Consider the following 18,974-nt stretch of genomic DNA (forward strand, 5'->3'; position numbering starts at 1 on the left):
ACTTTACAGTCATGTGTTTGAGATCGGGAGATAATTCCCTGATGAGCTCTAGACAACCACAACGTTAGTCACACATGCAATGCACACACCTCGTGTGCATTGAAGTTCCTGTCACAGTGTGTTATGATAGCCATATCCAGCTGCCCCAACAGTGAGTCATTCTATATTGCTGTCAACGTCTCCTCGGAGTAAGCTCTCCTGCCCGCTGCCTGGTCCTGTGGACTTTGCTGAGGGCTCTGGGGAACAGCAGTGATTCTCATACCTACTTTTTGTTATTCTGCTATTCTGTCAGCAGTGTGGGTAAGTCTTCACACTGCTGCTTATTGCAACATTTCCCCTTTTTGATATATATATTTTTTCTTTTTGTATACTAATGGGGGTGGAGTGGCAACAGTAATAGCTGTATACACAAACTCTCTACTGTAAGTAGATGTTGTACGTGCAGGGCGTTGTTTGAGCTGTTGACTTTTCTTTTTCTCACACTTTCATATTTTTCTCTAGCTCACACCAGTTGGAACAACCATTTTCACTGGCTTCTCAGGATTTAACGGCGCTACGGACATTGACGATGGACCCAATGGACATATAGAATACAGCGTCATTTACAACCCCAATGACCCGGTATATGGACAAGTCATGCCATGATAAACACCCTCTACACCATTGTAAATTTTTTCAACACTCATAACTTATTGCTCACATCCACCTTTATTTCTGTCTTATCATATTGACTCTCTCCCTCTTTCAGGAATCAAACGGAACAGTTAGTGTCGCAAACACACTTTCAGGACACATTACTCTGGCGGAGAGGCTAAACTATGAGGAGAGAACTCGCTACCTTGTTTTGATCCAAGCCAATGTAAGTGAGCCAGTCTGCACGCAAACTATCACCTGTTTAGACCAGTTACTGCTTATTATCAACACATTATGAATAGCACCTGTGCTTTTTTGTCTATCTCACCAGTGACCTTGAACTGTTAAAGCCATTAATCTGATAGCTCAAGATGCTTTGTATTCAGTAGCAGCAGCTGTGTTCACAAATTTTGGATGAACTTTGGACAGACCAAAAAATTCACAACAAGACAAAACTGTTTCAACAGCCAATCAGCTGAAGGTCAAGACAATTATTACATCTGGTTAAAAAAAAAAAAAGGCTAACGAAAGCAGTGCCTGAACCAGGCACCTCCTGGATTGACCACCAAATTTTTTTGACATATATAGTCTAATGGTTTTAATTTGAAAAATCTCTCTCTCTCTTGTTATTTTATGTTTTCACCATTTCATTGATACTAGAAATGTAGCTGGAGGAAGTAACTCACAATCACTCTCGTCATTCATATGCTGCTGTAGGATGCTACAGATTACATTAGATGCAATGTCTCATCTAGTCACATTGGTGTAAAGTAGAATGTTGAACATTGCAGACAGTTGAATTGCAAGTTTTGATCGTCTTGTAGTGAATATTTGGTCTAAAGAGAGCTCAGTTTACACCAAAGATTCATGTAATGGGAAAAAAAATACTGCTGGTTGTGAATCTTTGGTCTGAACTGGCCTCAAGAGAGCAGTGGTTGCTATGTTTCATGTCTTTCACTTGTGTTATGAGGAGGATGTTTTGAACACGTAATCAATAATTTGCTGTTTGAGTGTGGTCAAACAGTCATTTCTATCACTGAGGTCTGGTGTGTATTTCTTTTTTTTTCAAACTATCCTTTTCACTTTTACTCTAAAGTCATAAGAGGGATGCTTAATAAGTGATTAGATATTTCTAAACTGGCAGTCAGTGAAAGGAAAGTGCATAAACAAGCTGTTAAACTCACATTTAGCTAATACTAATTTAGAGATTACACACAGTCAGCAATATTGGGTGGAGTGAAATAAACCCTCCAGTGTTTTATTACTCTTCATTAAAAGTGACTGAAGCTGTCTTTGAGATGTTTGTAGTCTGTATACACAAGAGCAGCTTTGCATATCAGAGTTGTATTAATTTTGGATTTTACTTGAGGGTGGGCATTTTTCTTCACACTCTCATGGGGCAACATGGCATGAGAAATTATTGTAAAACGTGTAATCCTAATGATGCTACAGTAGTATTAGCAGTGAGTTATAATGAAGGCGTTTTTATGTTTCTTCTCCGGTCTTTGGCTATTAGGCAGCAAATGTCTGTTGACCAAGGGCCACTGCAACAACCACCAGCCAAGAATTTGACTTTAATTAGTTTAAGTCTCAGGCTAGAATCACAGTGTCCCATTTCTGTATGGGTAGTGTTGTATGTTTCTTAACTGTGTGAAAGCCGAGAGACTCAATATACAGAAACCTCCAAAAGCAAGCAACAGTTACCATGACTCATATCATTACAATCACTTGTTGATAACTGATTACATAATCATTCACCACATACAGTGGTCAAATCTTAACACTCATATACCATAAACAAGAAGAGACAAAGTGCTACAGGACAGGTAATCATTTAGCAGTGTACTCATCTTCCTGTTCTCTGTTCCTGCATGGAGGCTCATCCCTTTAGCCAGACAAGTGGTCCTCCAGGGAGATTTCATTTTTTATTTATTTTTTCCTGCAAGAGGAAGTCATAGTGGAGAAAAAAACATGGTATTTACTAGAACTCTGTGCCGCTTCTGTCAAGAGTTCAATTACACTGACAGCGTGAACCTTTGAAGTGCTGTGCTGCTGTCTTCTCTGGATACCACTTTAGGAAGCAACAGTACCGCAAAGGAGAATCTTTAAGGATAACTGCTGTAAAGATATGTTTCATTGCCAAGAGAAATTTTCTTAAGAAGAAAGTTAGTGGATTGTAGATGAGTTGTGTTGTTCCATCTGTTGTGAAGTGATCTGAAGTTGAACATACTGTTTACGTCAAAACATCTCCTCAAATTTAAATACATGTTTACCGGAGTACTATTTGACAAGTTCTCTGCAAAGTGTTTGGTTTTAATTATGTAGCAAACACATCATGAAATGAAATGTGATTCATGCAATAAACAAACCATTTACGTGTTTATTGTGATGTTTCTGTGCAATTATACAGACAATTGTTAGATTTTCTATCTTTATGACAAATAATTTTTTCTTCTTCCATTAATATAAGACGTGTCATTTAACAGTGATTATGGTCTGTTGTTGTGCAGTAAAAGTGTGTTCAAATGTTCCTTAGTTGACCTGGTGTTGATGTAGTGTGTTAAAAAAAACATAATTATGTCACTTTATTTACTGTGGAAAATATTTTCATGTTCGATTTAAGAAAAATATGTTACAGTACACTTTCCGTCATGCAAACAAAAAAGAGAATAAAAACTCACAATATGTTCTGTTGTTCTTTTTTTTTGTTTGTTTTTTTTGGTTGAATGCTACAAGTTAATGCTACATAAAATCTTGCATTCTATTAACAAGATTAATGCATGGCTGTGTGCATCCACTGTGATGTAGGCGGAGAACAGCTGCTGAGATCTGTCATGGTTTTAATGTGTACTATTGATTTTAGCTCAAACAGTGTGTAGCTCCAGTACACAAAGCAAGTTTGTCTGGGAGTTTGAAGGAAGAAATTAAAAGCATTTGTTCATCTTCCAGGACCGTGCTCCATATCCCCCCAACAGACTAACGGCTACCACGACTCTGACTGTCGACGTTCTGGATGGAGATGACCTAGGCCCTATGTTCCTACCTTGTGTTATAGTGAATAACACCAACGACTGCAACCCCCTCACCTACCGTGCTGCTATCCCTGAAATCACTGAACCGGTAAGAACCAGACAGACAGGCAAGCGTACATACACTGCTGTTCCACAAGGTAATTTTAATGTTAATAGGATGTGCAAATTTGTAATGTCACATAATTCAGATTTGAGATAGAATTGTGCTGCATATGTAGATTCCTGTTGAACTATGTCACACCTGTTAAAGAGCCTAATTGTCTGCTTACACTTTGTTTCTGCCTCCATGCCTAAAGGCAGACTTGGCTTTGCTGTTTTGTCTCAGTGTGGTAATTCCAGAGGCATTTTCTGGTCTGTTGGACCAACAATTAGAGCTGAAGGCTGACTTGACCTGGGATGACAGCTAAACACCACTGGAGTTCACACAAGCAAGGGAAATAGAGGCAGATGGTGTGGAAGCTGAGATGAAGAATGTGAGGTGGAGAAAACAAATGGTGCACCAAGAGAAATGATATCTACAAACAGTTTATCTGTGTCTAAAGAAATCTATATTTACTGTGTGTCTCTCTGAATGAAAAGTTTATTAGAATGAACTCAACTGAAGTGACTTTAGCTGAATCATTCAATTGGATTAGACTAGACTGGACTAGTTAATAAAACAGTCTCAGGTCAAGGTCGATTAGTCCCAAGCTTTTAAATCATTCACCTCATGAATTTAAAGCTTGAAGGTTTTTTCTTCATCTTCGAAAAACAATCTCAACTCAATGTCTATTTACTTGTATGTTCTGGAGGTTTCAACCATTTGAACTGCATTGAATAGAATAAAATTCGAGTAGTTTGGACTGAATTTGACTGGATTTGCTGAACTGGACTGGATTGGAGTTAACATTGTGGTTTTGTAGCGAGGGTTTGTATCTCAGCCCGGATGTCAGCACATCTCTGGTTCTCGCCTACAGTCACATACACAATAGTGGGGTGCGTGAATTAGAAAACACTGTGATGTCAGGGTTAGTGTTAGTTATTAGTGAAATTACATTAAAAATTAAAGTCAAGTTATTTTGTTGTTAATTGCAGGTTGGTAAACCAACTTATAGTTTCTTTATCACCAAGTTTGATAAAAAAAATGGGTATATAGCGAGAATATTGCTCTGAAGCTTGATTAAGAAAAAACATGTGCATATTGGGTTGACATGTTTGGGAGTCGAACTGAATCGAATTAAATTGAACTCAGACAGAGAGAGAGGTGAAATAACACAGAAGCCTGCAATAATGCCACAGTAGGAGCTATATAGATCAGTCAAGAAAGTAAAATGTTATAGATTGAGGTCTATGCTTGCATGTACTTGTCTGTAGCTGTAGCTCTAGCAGCCATATAGTGCATCACAGTTGTTGTTTTTTTCAGGCTTTCCATTCAGAGTTTGCCCATGTAATGTACTGTATAATTTATGATGAAAGGTTTTCAGACTGCTAAGTATGCAGGACTTAGGGAGCACAGGCTAAGCAGACCAAAGCTTTTTCATTAGTATGAGAAAATGTTGGCCTTTCTCCCCAACTTCCCGATTTCCTCTCAAAACACTACATGGTTTCGTCCTACCAAAGCTTCACCCGAAAATAAGCTCTGATATTACAGTGATGTTACATTTACCTTCACTGTAATCATAAAGTTACATGACTCCCAGTAGAATGTCTCCTCTAGTTATGTTTCATAACATTTGCTTTTGCTTTTTTTCCATTTAAATTCAAAACAGTTTTTTTAGGAATGGCCTACTTTAGTTTTACCAATCTCAGTCAGTTTGTTGCTGGTCTCTGATTTTTCTCCATTCTGCAGTGTAACCATTATGCTAACATATGTGTCCATGGGGAAATTTGTCTTCTCATAATTGATGAGTGTATTGTAATTAATCACAATGGCTAGACAGGCATTATTAAGTTGATCTGTATGTATTTTTTGCCCTGGGGGGATATAATATGGGCTCTGGAGTCCCCTGGATAATGACTGCTGGAGGAGGGTATTATAGCTAATCATCATTGTGCAGAGCTAGGGGGATTTGATTTAGCGCACCTCCAGACATTGTAAAAGCGAGAGGGCTGGTTAGGGAGGGGTGTAAGGATTACTCCAGAGCTGAGGGATATAAATATCCCCCCTCAGGGAGGGATTCTTCCTGCCAATGAGCTGTTAGCCTTGTGCCTGTCTACGTTGAGGAAGTTTAGCACAGCCCTCTTAGCGTCCTCACACATACTGTATCGGCCATATGGAGACCTTTTAGATGAGCAGAGGTATTCATAAATATGATGTGCTAAACACATTTACACTTAGCCATATGTTGGTGTAAAAGTGTCGAGGTAGAGCTGGGTAATTAGTGCTGATAGTGTCTGAGTGTGCATGAGCAGGGAAAGTAGCCTACAGCACCACAGATTATCCTTGATGGAAAACTCTAGCAGGCATATTTAAAAGTGTGCTCATGAGAAATGCAGTCAATAGCACTGGCTTATTAATTAAATATCCTAATAATTGGCCAGTGTGCTCTGGATTGTGACTGCTAAGGTGCTGGCCTACATCAAAAATTTGGTTCTTTATTTAGGTATTAGTAATATTTTTAATGTTTTTTTGTGGGGTGTTAATCAGTGTTGCCTGCCTTTTTAAATAAACCACAATGAGTAAGACAATTTCCTGAAACTAAGATTATGTAGTGTGCAAACGTGAGGCAAGCACACATGGCTGTGGCCACCAGAGGAGCAAATGCAATGTTCGAGGCCTGAGGAGATTGAGGCCAGGAAGAGAGTTCAGGGCAGCTTCTCTATAGGCAATGCTGTTTTTTATCTGTTGGAGTTGCATGATATATACAACACATGGCATGAGATTATACAGCAGCAAAAATATGAATATATAGCACACACAATGTGTTTCCAAGGCAGAAGATATCTGATTTTTATTTTATTTTTTCATTTTTTGGGGGGCGATATCTGTGCAACTGTAGGCTAGAACTACACAGTCAACAGAAAATAAATGGATTTGCATCTGATTGTTTTGCGATGTTGTTGACTGACTGTCTCACCTTTTTTGCAGAGCAAACTGAATCCATTGAATGTGACCCCTCCAATCCGGGCTGTGGACATGGACAGAAACATACAGCCACCGTCAGACAGACCTGGAATTCTTTACTACATCCTGGTTGGTAGGTTCATCACGTATGTTCATTGATTTTTACACATTTTATGTCCTTTGGTTCGATCATATGCTCTGACTAGACTTCTGAATGTTCATTTTTTGGTGTTCTTGATTGTAAAGTGCACTGAATCCAAATCTCTGAATCTTATTCTTTATTGTAGGTCATCCAGTCACATATCGAGAATATTTCTCCCTGAACAGAACCACCGCAGAGCTGCGTGTTCTGCAGCCTATCAGCAGGGACTTGTATCAGAGGTTCACGCTCATCATCAAGGTAAACAATAACATCCAAGTTAATTACTGCATTAGCAGAATCAGTGCTTTATTAAAGGTTACACAACACTGCCTATGAATAGATCCGCACAATGTGAGCCGGATTAGTTCAGCAAAAGTACCGCATCGCTCTGCTCACGTGTCCAGCGGATTTTGACATTACAGTTGACCAGCTGCTGTGAGCTGTAGTAGTTTACCGCTGCTTCTGTTTGCAAAACAGCTACCACTCCACACAGCACTCAAGTTCAATTTAGAATGCTCCAAAACTAAGCACTAACAGCAGATGATACTTTACAAGGTTTTCCAGCAGTGGTTTCGTCGTTTCAGTTGTTGTGATATAATCAAATAATAACAATCCAAACCAGTAGTTGATAAAATAATATTATATTATCACTAATTCCATATATACGAGTATACACTATAATATATGATGGTTATTTTTATTAGGGTTCAGCTCACAGTAAAATACTGATACACATTTTATTATTTTAGTTGAATATCTCAATTCTGTACATATCAAGTCTAACTTGTGTAGTAACTCTAGAACTTAAGCATGCATCCCTACCTGCGCTGCCTAGATAACCTCGGTCCTGAAGGCCATTAACCTTATCTTTAGCTGCTGTGGAGATGGTGGTGAAAAAGATGTTATGATTTATGGACTTAGTACGAGGATAGGTTGCTGCACTCTCATGAATCCTAATTTAGAGTCAGGGATTGCCTTTGCGCTGTAGGTGCAGAGCAGCAGTGCAGATGAACTTTCCATCCACCCATCACTAACCTCTGGACACCTCTGAGTGCTGCGTGACCTGCTGTTTACTAGGATAGCTGGGGAGCAAAGAGATGAAAGGAAAAGCTATATTACTATACTATTTCTAAAAGAGTAAGGAAACGGAGGACGATTGATCATTTTAGAGGCATTTTACATGTCTCCAGGAGGATTGTATGTACCTAGAGGAAGAGAGGCAGCTCAAAGGAGAGGAGGAAAAGACCAACATAGATAAAGATATGTGTGTGTGGAGGATGGAAGGAGCCTTATCTAGCCGAGTCATAGAGAGGGGGGAGGAACCATTGCTCAAGGACTCAGAGGGGCAGGAAAGTGAGAATTAGACTTTGGTATCTTGAGAGTGCTCTGATCCAGCACAGCATGTGCTGTACATGGCTAACACTTTAAGAGATAAAAAGCTGATGTTGAAATGAGCTGCAGGAGGATCTCAAGCATATTTTAGAAGAAAAAAAACACATCTGTTGTTCTTCTAAAGTCATGATTGACACTGATGGAGCTGTATCCGCCAAGATGACTAGGATGAAATGAAGACAAGTGACAAAGGCTGATGGATAAGGAGAGGAAACATCTACAGTAGTTAAATGGACAAAAGAAAGGAAAGAGATGCAGTATGATGCTTTAAGGATGATGGAGTCAGGATGGGAGAATGAAGACTGAGTGATAAACAGTGACTTTTAGTAGCAGTCAATCTCCAGCAGGCTCATGTACTGTAGCAGTGGAGCACAGGTCATTTAACACTGCCTCCCAGAAATAGGGACAGCGCTAAAGAGCTAAATCGCCAGGGAACACTGTAATCCTACACCCCGTCTTTTCTCTCTCTTTGTGTGCGAATGTTGAGAAAAAGAGATCCAGGCATGCTCGCTTTGCCTGTCATTGACAGCACTTATCCCTCAGGTGTTTGTGTGAGTAGATTGGATCTTTGGGTCAGTGCATTGTGGGTGTTCTTTATTATTACTCAGATGGGGGGGAAACAGGTAGACAATTTTCAAGAAAGATATTCTGGCAATTGCAATGGCAATAAAAACAAGTGTGAAACTCAGCTGAAGTGAAGCTCAGCTGGATGAACAAAAACTGCTGGACTACGAGTAGCATTGGTTGGTAATCATAGGATATACACACAGGACAACAAAACAGGCAGTAATGACAGAGTTTTGTAGCCCCTGGACTCTAGCAGAATATTCTTCTGTTACAATCGGCACTCTGCAACACAAACTCAGTGAAATCAAGCTAATGTGCAAAATTAGTTCACGGTCATGGCTTAAACTGATGTCGTCCCACTCCCCCTCTCCATCTGTATTTTCAAAGCCTTAATGTTTCTGAAGCATCCCAGTGTGGGAGCCAAGAGTGACATATGTGCTTAGTAGGGGGAAAGATTGCAGTGACAGCCCGACTGGACCACATTCATTTGGTTCAGTCTCACTGAGCTGGTGTTAGATGCAGCTTGGGTAGAAAGTAAAGCTTCTTTAGGTTCTTGTAGAGTCTGAGGAAACGCAATTTTGATTTGTGGTAATGTATGTCACAGAAGCTGTCATGTCACCCAGTGGAAAATGAACGAGGGAATATTCACATTGTGGGGACAAGAGTTTTCTCCACTGTATGTGACACAAATACAAATTTTGAGACAGCATTTCACTCTGATGTTCCGCTGCATGTGTAAACGGTGTCGTAACAACAGTTACGGTGCATGTTTCAGCTTTTTCTAGATTCCATACATCAAGCACGTCTGTTGATTTGGGTTTTTCTGGATAATTTATCTGATTTTCTCAAAAAACTAACTGTGCCGTATTCATGAGTTTTAGCTTATTACTTACTATTTATCCCACTTTATAATATTTTATAGACGTGCATCGTGATATTCGAATGAGTCATGTTCTGTGTCTGCTCCGTGTCTGGTTTTTGCAGAAAGATATCGCGGAAGAGCGGAAGGAATTTTATTATATCAGGCTGTTCTGCGGTTCAATTGAGCTTTATGCAAAAACAGAAAGCGGGAACAGAAACGCCTTTACACCAAACTGTAAACAAGTGCTTAAAAACTTGTTTACTAGTTAATTGGTTCCATTTTCGCACTGACTTATCAAGTAATATTTCCATTGAGGCTCCTTCTAGCATTGGTCGCTCATTTGACAGAGTACCACGAGCCACTAATTACTGTCGCTCCTGTACAAATGATGGTATTTGCATTAAGTGCCCTGGTAATTACTATGGCCTAATCCTAAGTGGACCCCTGATTAAATTTAGCCAACGTAGCTTTTTGTAATTGAAATGACACCCTGAGAAATGACTCCTTTCTGTCCCTGTGCCTGCATAAGACTTGGGACAGCATAACTCTTGTGTGTCTTACTCTCATCATCTAATTCATTATTAGTACTTCTTTATTTTTTTTTCTTTGTTTCCAGTACAGTGGTTTTCAGATTTATTCAAGACGTATTAATATTTGACACACTGAGTGTGACTCTCTCTCTTGTTCTTCTTCCTTTATTTCCTTCTTTTGAAGGCTGAACAAGACAACGGTCATCCCCTCCCAGCCTACGCTGACCTTATTATTGAGATCCTGGATGAGAACAACCAGGCACCATATTTCCAGTTTGCCACCTATCAGGGCTATGTGAGCGAGTCCGCCCCAGTGGGTACGACTATCTCAGCCAGCTCCAACCTCACAGCCCCCCTGGGAATCATCGCACTGGATAATGACATTGAGGAGGTAGAAAGAAAGCGCCTTTATCAGCCTACACTCACTGCTGCCATGTCCACCCATGCATGTGTGCATATAAACACAAAGTGCTTGTAGTGCATTGAGTAAATATTGATTAAAGATCCACATTCATTCATGTGTTTGTGTTGTGTAATCACAGAAAGTAACACATTCCTGAGTCATTCTCCTGCTGTATTTTTTTCCCTCTTGTAGCTGGCTCCTGGTGATACGCCTGTAGGTAAAGGTGCTGCTTTGAGATGCAGTGACACACACACACACACACAAACACACATAGAGTGTAATATAGGGATGTCCCGATTAAGATTTTTTTAGTCCTAATTGCCTGTGTGAGTTATTTTAATATTGAGTGTCTACTGATAACAAGATTAATCTAATATTAATGTTTTCCTGCATAATGCAGCTGGACTGAAGACGCTTAATAACTTAAAGTCGGCATATTTTATTATCAGTAACACCAGTTCAGTTTAGGGATTTGACTGCTTAACAGCTCTGCATTAAACCCACTTCTGTCTTAGGAAGGCGAAGCGTCAGGGTGGGAGAGGTTAATGCAGGAAAGTTGGACAGGGTTTAGACAATTTCTCTTCATCTCCACTTTGAACAAAATGCTGAAGGTCAAACACATTTGTTTTTGTCTTGTTTTGTTTGTTTAATGTAACTGAAAAGAACTGTGTTTGCTCACTGTGGCACAATGTCAGTGCAGATATCATTCACTGAAACAGATATTTATTTACCTGCTATGCAGTAGAAGGTGATTCCAGTGTTTTTGTACATTACAGTCACCATACCTGGAGCACAATATGTTGCATTAAACAAAGGGTTAGAATTGGATAGGCTATGTATCTAAACACAGACCCATTTAAAGGATCAGCTTGACCCCTGCTTTGCAAAATTAACTCGGGACATCCCTACTGAACCTGATGAATCACAGTGTGGGAAGTCAATATAAAGTAAGAGCACTCATCACTGCTGGAGACATCCTCAACATGCAATTATTGTACTCTAATTTGGAGAAAAATCTAATAAAATTGAGAGAGAGCAACAGCAGAAATTATGTTTTCTGTTATCTCCAAATTTCACAAATGGTGAATTCAATATCTCTGGCAATGAGCGGTGTGCCCTGACTTTTGTATAATGTAATGGAAGTGTTTTGCTGTGCTATGTTCTATTTCTTTATATACAGATGGATGTTTTTGCTGTGGTTTCTGGGGTGGCTTTGCTGATTAATTAACAAGCCGTGTGATTGTGTGGGTGCATGTCTGTGTGTGGTGAACTCTTTCCATACCCTAACTACACTGAGATATTTCTATTTATAAAACACACTGTCGCGCACACACACACACACACACACACACACACAGCTAAATTAAGTGACTACTTACCTTTAGCTCATCTTTTAAAATATCCCTTTACTCAGTCCTTGGAGAAGATTAACAAATCAAAGCAAAGTGGAAACAGAGATAACAAAATCAATAAGCCACCCAGTCCTAATGTTTACCAAACTCTCTTAAGAGACTCATTGACGGACGTGAATCGAAGCAGACTCACAGCAATGATCCAGAATGGACTCAAGGTTTATTTGTTAACAAAGTCTAACCACAGCAGCCACACATCTTTGGGAAATGGCGATTTTTTAAGACATGTTTTCAATTTGTTTTTTTAGCATTTGGACAAACAAAAGCTGTGAATCCATATTTTTTAACAGCTGCTTAATGTGGTCCATATTTTTTCCCTTAAATGGAACAGGAGCAATAATGGATTAACGTTGTTTTATCAGAAGTCATTTCCTTTCTTTACTGATACAATCATGTCAAAAAGACATTGGTTTCTGTTTCCATCCTTAGCTCCTTCTCTACTGTTTTCCGAAGAAAGATGAGCGACCTGCCACCCGATTACTTTTGCAACTCTTTGGCAGATCAAAATGTACTGTTTGATAGGTTTTCTCAGCTCCACAGCTGCGGCCTTGGAAAAACTGATGAAACACTCATGTTGCCATAGTAACATGTTTTTTTTTTTGTATATCTTTCTGTTGGAAGACAAAAGACCCCATGGTGACGATTACCCTGGACGACCACACCACGATCTTCGACCTGACCACAGCTGGGCTAATCCGCTACTTGAGGCTTCTCAAACCTGTGGATCGGGAGAAGCAGCAGTTCTATAGTTTCACGGTAGGCCTCGGACGGTGTAGCTCTCTGTAAAACAGCACTTAAAAATCCTGTGACCTACATCTCCTATTCTGTGTATATTAATAGAAGTCACAGGTTAGCTATATACCAAGCGGCACTTGCAGATACAAAGCTGACCTGACACTTTGAGAGCAATATGACCTTTATCAGTGGTCAGATAGCAGTGAGGTAAAACAGGCTGTTCACTTGAATTTACAAAAAAGACACATTCGACCTCAATAGTTTTGTGTGTGCTCTGTTGGGGTGAAAAAAAAAAGTAAAAAAATGTAACACTATAGACAAAGCGGGGCAAATGAAGAACACATCTTCAGTTTAACATAAAGGCAGAAATAAAAATAATAAAAAAACATCGCTTAAGATATACATTCACCAGTTTGACAGTACAGCATAAAGAAACACTAGATACAACACACAAAGGTTAACACTGCATGTACAGAAAACTGTGATTTTTGGACAACATTAAAAAATAATGAATACTTTTCACAAATTGTCAATGATTTTTGAAAATGAGCTAACTACATTCATTTTAGTGTAAAGATTCTGACTGCTATGACTGAGATTGTGACTATGTAGTGCATAGTGTAAGTGTGTTTCTAATGACTAGTGCTCACCAGCTTTTAGTGTATAGTGGGTTATATGGAGTTCCTGTATTTGCAGCACGTTTCTTTGTGTTCTTTGTGTATTGCCATGCTGATGGATGTGCTTCTTAATTTGCTTGTGTTTTATCCTTTTGTTTTTGGTCAAATTGCAGAACCTTGAGCTCTCTTAGCCACTGTAGACTTTAAATATACATTATATACAATCTATAGTAAAATAAAACTTTCACTGTCACAAGTCCTTAACACACTCATACCAACATTCACAATAATAATACTAATAATGGACAATAAATGCTAAACTGTCATTGTGATTGTATTGCTCTGCTTTAGAAATTGACATTACAAAAAAATAACCTACTGTGTATTTTATGTTTGTTTCAGTATTTAAGAAAAAGGTTGACATTTATATGACAGATGGATACCATATTTGTCAATGTGGCACATCAAAAAAACTCATTAATGAGTGGGCCATATCTTGTTTGATAAATATGTACAAAAACAGCCATTAGAGTGGTATCGATCTTGTTGTGTAACTCTTTAAAAAAAAAAAAAAGCAAAGAAACGTTTCCCAAAACTGCAAAACTCCCTTAAAGAGAAGTACAAAGAGCACATAATAATAGGAATATTCTGTGAGAACTCTAATATCTTAACATATAAGATGGTTCAGGCTCACTGAACTCCACAGGTTACTCGTAATGTTCATGGTGTTTTATTAATCTTCCTCCTGTGTGGTGTGTCTGTTTTACTCCATCATTAGCTTGCTTTACCAAAGTAACTGCTTTCTGTGCATTTTGGAAAATACAGTAGCTCCTTACATCCAGGGGGATTCTTCTGGATTAGAGGGCATCAGCAATCCAAAACTGAGTTCTGTGGGAAAAGTTCCCTGGAGAGTGCAGGAGTTTCTGAACAGGGATGATTTGGTTCACTATGGATTCTGAGGTGTAATGCTAGCTTTAGTTGGGTTGCTTTGGACACCAGAATCAGCAATTTATGAAGGCATGATATGTTTATTGTGGGTCTCCATGTAGAGAGTTGATCCCTTGTTGTGCTATGGCTGTATGGGTTTGTTTATCTACTTACGTGTCCAGTATAGTTTGTGGTTTTGGGATATGACGATCTCAAATGCTGGTTTTATTTCATGAATACGCTTTTAAGCTCAGTATCTATTCTTCACATTACAGTGGCAGTTCAATATAGTGCATTTTTAGATTTCCATGTCCCCCCCTCAGCTCTTTAGAATGATTTCCACATTCAATATCAGATCCAAAGGAGAAAATCACTTCCAGGATCATCAGTAGCACTGTCGTCTCTATCTCTCTGAAACATCCTCCATATCACTCTCTCCAGCCAGAATAAAATATGATTTTTATTGTCTGGTGAATATTTTAGTGGTTATTGTTGATGTTTCCCAGAAACCTGCTGTACATTAAATTCTAGATAGCTTCTGAGGTAGATGTATTTGTAATGGCCTAACCCTTTGGCATTCACTGTTGTGCAAAACCTCCACTTTAGTAAAGTATCACACCTTTGCTGGTAGGTATATAGATCATTTCAAAAATGATAAATCAGTCTCGACCAGGGATGTGCCACTACGCTGGTTTTATCATTTACCTCAATGAAAAATGCTGATAGTTCTAACGGCACTCACGGTGTCTTCCTGACTTTATTAGTGGTTTGATTCTGTTTAGCCACAAGGGAACGATTCTGTGTGATGGGGACAAAGATGGAGGCGGTAGGAGTGAGAGAGTGAAGAGAAAGAGAAAGAGAGCTAAAAGAGAGGGAGAAAGGCAAGTGGATGATTGTTGGATTGATTGAGTGACCTCAGCAGGAACAGTGAACCAGGCACTAGTTACTGTGGATGATGTGCAGAGGAGCAGTCTGTACTTGTGCCTTTTTATAAGAGCACAATATAAATGTGTTGCAGTCTATTACTAATAAACACTTGGTTGTCTTTTTAAAATGATTTTAACTGCTAACATCCAGCTGATGCCACTGCAAAGTCCTTACACTCCAGAAAGTCTTCTAGACAGGTGTACCAGACCATAAACTGAATTTCATTAGAAATTCATGAATTTTGAAAACAAGGGTGTGTAGAATCTCAGAGTCACAGATGTTGTGCTGAATTTAAAGTAATTTACTCCAGTGTCCTAAACTTGTAACAACCAACCGGGTGGCTATTTAATGTGTTTTAAGTGATTTGTTCTTTTGCAAAGCAAAATGCATGCAGTGAACACCACACAAGGCAGTCATGGTGTGAAGTGATGTTTCTATATTTTAGCACTAATAGTTATATTTCAGAAATGGTTGATGAGAGCAATGTCCTTGGCCGCAATAATCATAGTATGAAAATGTGATACATACCTAGTACAGCTCACATTAGACTCCAGTCCTTATTAAAGTAGTTAGAGTCGTGCATTTAATTTAACTAAGGTGGAACGTATATACCTTCATTTTATAGTAATGGCTTGTTTTTCATTCACACTTTACTGTGTGGAAAATATATATATATATTTCCACACACACACTGTGATTGTGTAGTGCTTACTTTTCAGTACTATGCCTTAATGCTGTGAAGCTGGCGCTGACATCCTGCTTTGACCATGCAACCTGTGTCGACGCAGCCTGAGAAACATTTAATAAAAATGACATCTCACAGTCTGCCATTAGGTCAAAAACTTGCACTAACTAATTCACCACATCAGCACGAGTCAGTGCAGTGAGTTCAATTGGTGAGCTGGATGTTTTTCTCCGAAGTTGAAACAGGTCAAGCTGATTTGCAAGACTGGAAATGGCATCTTTGATAAACAATCTTAATTGACTCTATTATCAGACAATACAAGTGCATGCTATGTTTTCTAAGGTCTTGCTAAAAGCTTGTTAACAGTATGTTACTAGATAACACATAGAGGTTTTGAAAGTTCTGTCTGCTTCTCTGAAGATGATGCCATTTTAGAGATTGTTAGTGAAAGAAATCTTGTCTTCCTGTAAATGCTAGCATTAAATCAATTTTTATAATTACACTGTGTATCCCAGCCTCGAAGGAGAGAGACCATACAGATCCAATTTAGATAAATACCAGCCTTTAAAGATTGTTATGAATGTGTTTTGTTTCATTTTCAGAGAGAGAGGGAGAGAAGGCAGCATTACATTGTTTACATCTGTTTTGTTTGGATGTGTGTTTGTGCAGAGAAGTGTCAGGACTTGCACATTTGTATAAGTATACAGTGCCTATACATACACAATCTGCTTTCCCCCTTGGCTCCTGGCATCTCTCTCCTGGGCGGGCTGGAGAACAAAAACCCTGTTTGATAGGAGAGAAAATAGCTGCTGTCGTATATGTTATCATATGTTTCTGTACAACACCTTTGCTACGAATGTTTAGCTGCTACTAAAGGAACCCTCCTGATGTACGGTGTACAGGAAAAAAAACAGCAAGATGTGCCATTTCCATTTCAGCACTGAGTGCAAATTTTGGGGGAAACATGTATTTCTTGCTGCCACAGTTGTTGTTCAAATCTCTTCTTTCCTACACTTCATTTGTTGTTCTTCTCAGTCCATTTTCTTTCTCCCTTGCCAAGTACTGGAGATCAGAGCTGCCAGGGACAAATAAACATGCCGTTTGCTCAGTTTGCAAACTGCCCTTTAAGCAAGCTTGATACAAGCTCTCTCCTCTCATCTCTGCAAAGGCTTTTCTTACGTTAAGGGAATGAAAAATGAGCATACATACAAAGGCAAAGTTATGAGTGGCTTCATTCTGGTGGTAGAAACATGTTGAGGTTTGACACATTGCCTTATCAAAGCAAAACTATCCTGAAAGCAGAAGCTTGAATAAAAAAATACAATTGTCTGTGATTTATTTCAACAAATCTTTCCGGGTCTTGAGTTTCTAAAGCTACAATACTTATTGCTCTTTCATGTGTTTACAGATGATGGCATCAGATGGCGTTCAGCATAGTAGCCCAGTAACTGTCAACATCGTGGTCATTGACGCCAATGACAATACGCCCACATTTGCAGAGGTCTCATACACCGTTGAAGTCTTCACAAACATGCTGCCTGGGGAGACAGTACTACAGGTAATCAATCCAACAATCATCCACTTGCCTTTCTCCCTCTCTTTTAGCTCTCTTTCTGCTCTCTTCTACCGCCTCTGTCTTTGTCCCCATCACACGGAATCGCTCTCTCACGTGTTCTTTCATGCTCAAAGCAAATAACCGCAACAATCCAGTGCATTGTGTTGACAGGCAAAACCCTGGAACAGTTCCCTTTATCTCAGCTGCAGTCATGACAGACAGACAACGATTCTCTCTCCGTACTCAAAAGATCAGCTGCTCTCATGACTTAATTCAATTAATTGTGGTACACATCAGTGATGACTATTTATCAATCTTCCTCCTTCATAAAAAAAGTATTTTAAGACATGATTTTATATGTTTTGATTAATCACATGCATCGATTATTGGTTAATTATTGACTTTAAAGGTTATGATTTTTTTCTTTCTTTTCATACACATGCAGTACATATGCACACGCTAGTACTGTACTAGCATCAATGCATATATATGCACACGCAGTCATCATAATGTAAATCAATAAAACCATTCGGCTACATCTATTAATGTGGGGAGTTCCATCATTTCATTGTCTCTTATTTGGTAGTCGGAGCATGATCTTTTTGTCGTTCAGTTGATCTGTCCTCTCAGCACAGCCACTCCAAAAAAAATGTCAGACGCTGAAAAGGTCAAGTTTAATCTGTTTTAAAAACCCGCTGTTTCGCCATCCTAGAAATGAGGCCAAGGGTCACAGAGTGTCTGGTACGACCGCTTAACTGACTTTTATAAGCCGTTTATAAGAGCCGCAGGCCCGCTAAGGATGCTGCTGCTTATTTGATGCTACAGCTTTTACTACCGTATTTTCACGACCATAAGGCGCATATAAACGTCTTATTTTTTTTTCAAAATGTGCAGCGCGCCCTATAGTGCAGTGCGCCCTATGTGTGTTGTTAAACCTGTGTTGAGAACAACGTGCCCATCTCACAGCCGATCCAGGCTGCCCAGACCTCCTTTTTCATGCTCCTGATGTAAGTAGCAAAAGCTGTAGCATCAAATAAGCCAGCATCCTTCGCGGCCTGCGGCTCTTATAAACGGCTTATAAGTCAGTTAAGCGGTCGTACCAGACACTCTGTGACCCTTGGCCTCATTTCTAGGATGGCGAAACAGCGGGTTTTTAAAACAGATTAAACTTGACCTTTTCAGCGTCTGACATTTTTTTTGGAGTGGCTGTGCTGAGAGGACAGATCAACTGAACGACAAAAAGATCATGCTCCGACTACCAAATAAGAGACAATGAAATGATGGAACTCCCCACATTAATAGATGTAGCCGAATGGTTTTATTGATTTACATTATGATGACTGCGTGTGCATATATATGCATTGATGCTAGTACAGTACTAGCGTGTGCATATGTACTGCATGTGTATGAAAAGAAAGAAAAAAATCATAACCTTTAAAGTCAATAATTAACCAATAATCGATGCATGTGATTAATCAAAACATATAAAATCATGTCTTAAAATACTTTTTT

The 18,974-nt window shown here is 39.1% G+C and overlaps 1 protein-coding gene across 5 annotated transcripts in view; it reads left to right on the top strand.

Moving 5' to 3' along the window:
- Nucleotides 1–18,974, top strand: part of pcdh15a (protocadherin-related 15a) — a 201,065-nt gene that overhangs the window by 98,761 nt on the left and 83,330 nt on the right. For 3 of the 5 annotated variants that reach the window (XM_027278161.1, XM_027278165.1, XM_027278162.1), the window contains exons 7-15: nucleotides 502–621; nucleotides 749–859; nucleotides 3,583–3,753; nucleotides 6,733–6,841; nucleotides 6,996–7,108; nucleotides 10,386–10,592; nucleotides 10,797–10,817; nucleotides 12,638–12,772; nucleotides 17,316–17,465. In XM_027278161.1, coding sequence (XP_027133962.1) covers nucleotides 502–621; nucleotides 749–859; nucleotides 3,583–3,753; nucleotides 6,733–6,841; nucleotides 6,996–7,108; nucleotides 10,386–10,592; nucleotides 10,797–10,817; nucleotides 12,638–12,772; nucleotides 17,316–17,465 — 1,137 coding nt within the window. Of the gene's footprint in view, nucleotides 1–501; nucleotides 666–748; nucleotides 860–3,582; nucleotides 3,754–6,732; nucleotides 6,842–6,995; nucleotides 7,109–10,385; nucleotides 10,593–10,796; nucleotides 10,818–12,637; nucleotides 12,773–17,315; nucleotides 17,466–18,974 lie in introns of those variants that run through there. The other 2 variants (XM_027278166.1, XM_027278164.1) reach the window with 2 other exon arrangements.

The sequence above is a fragment of the Larimichthys crocea genome, chromosome III, assembly GCF_000972845.2.
Source record: "Larimichthys crocea isolate SSNF chromosome III, L_crocea_2.0, whole genome shotgun sequence".
In the NCBI taxonomy this organism is placed as follows: domain Eukaryota; kingdom Metazoa; phylum Chordata; class Actinopteri; family Sciaenidae; genus Larimichthys; species Larimichthys crocea.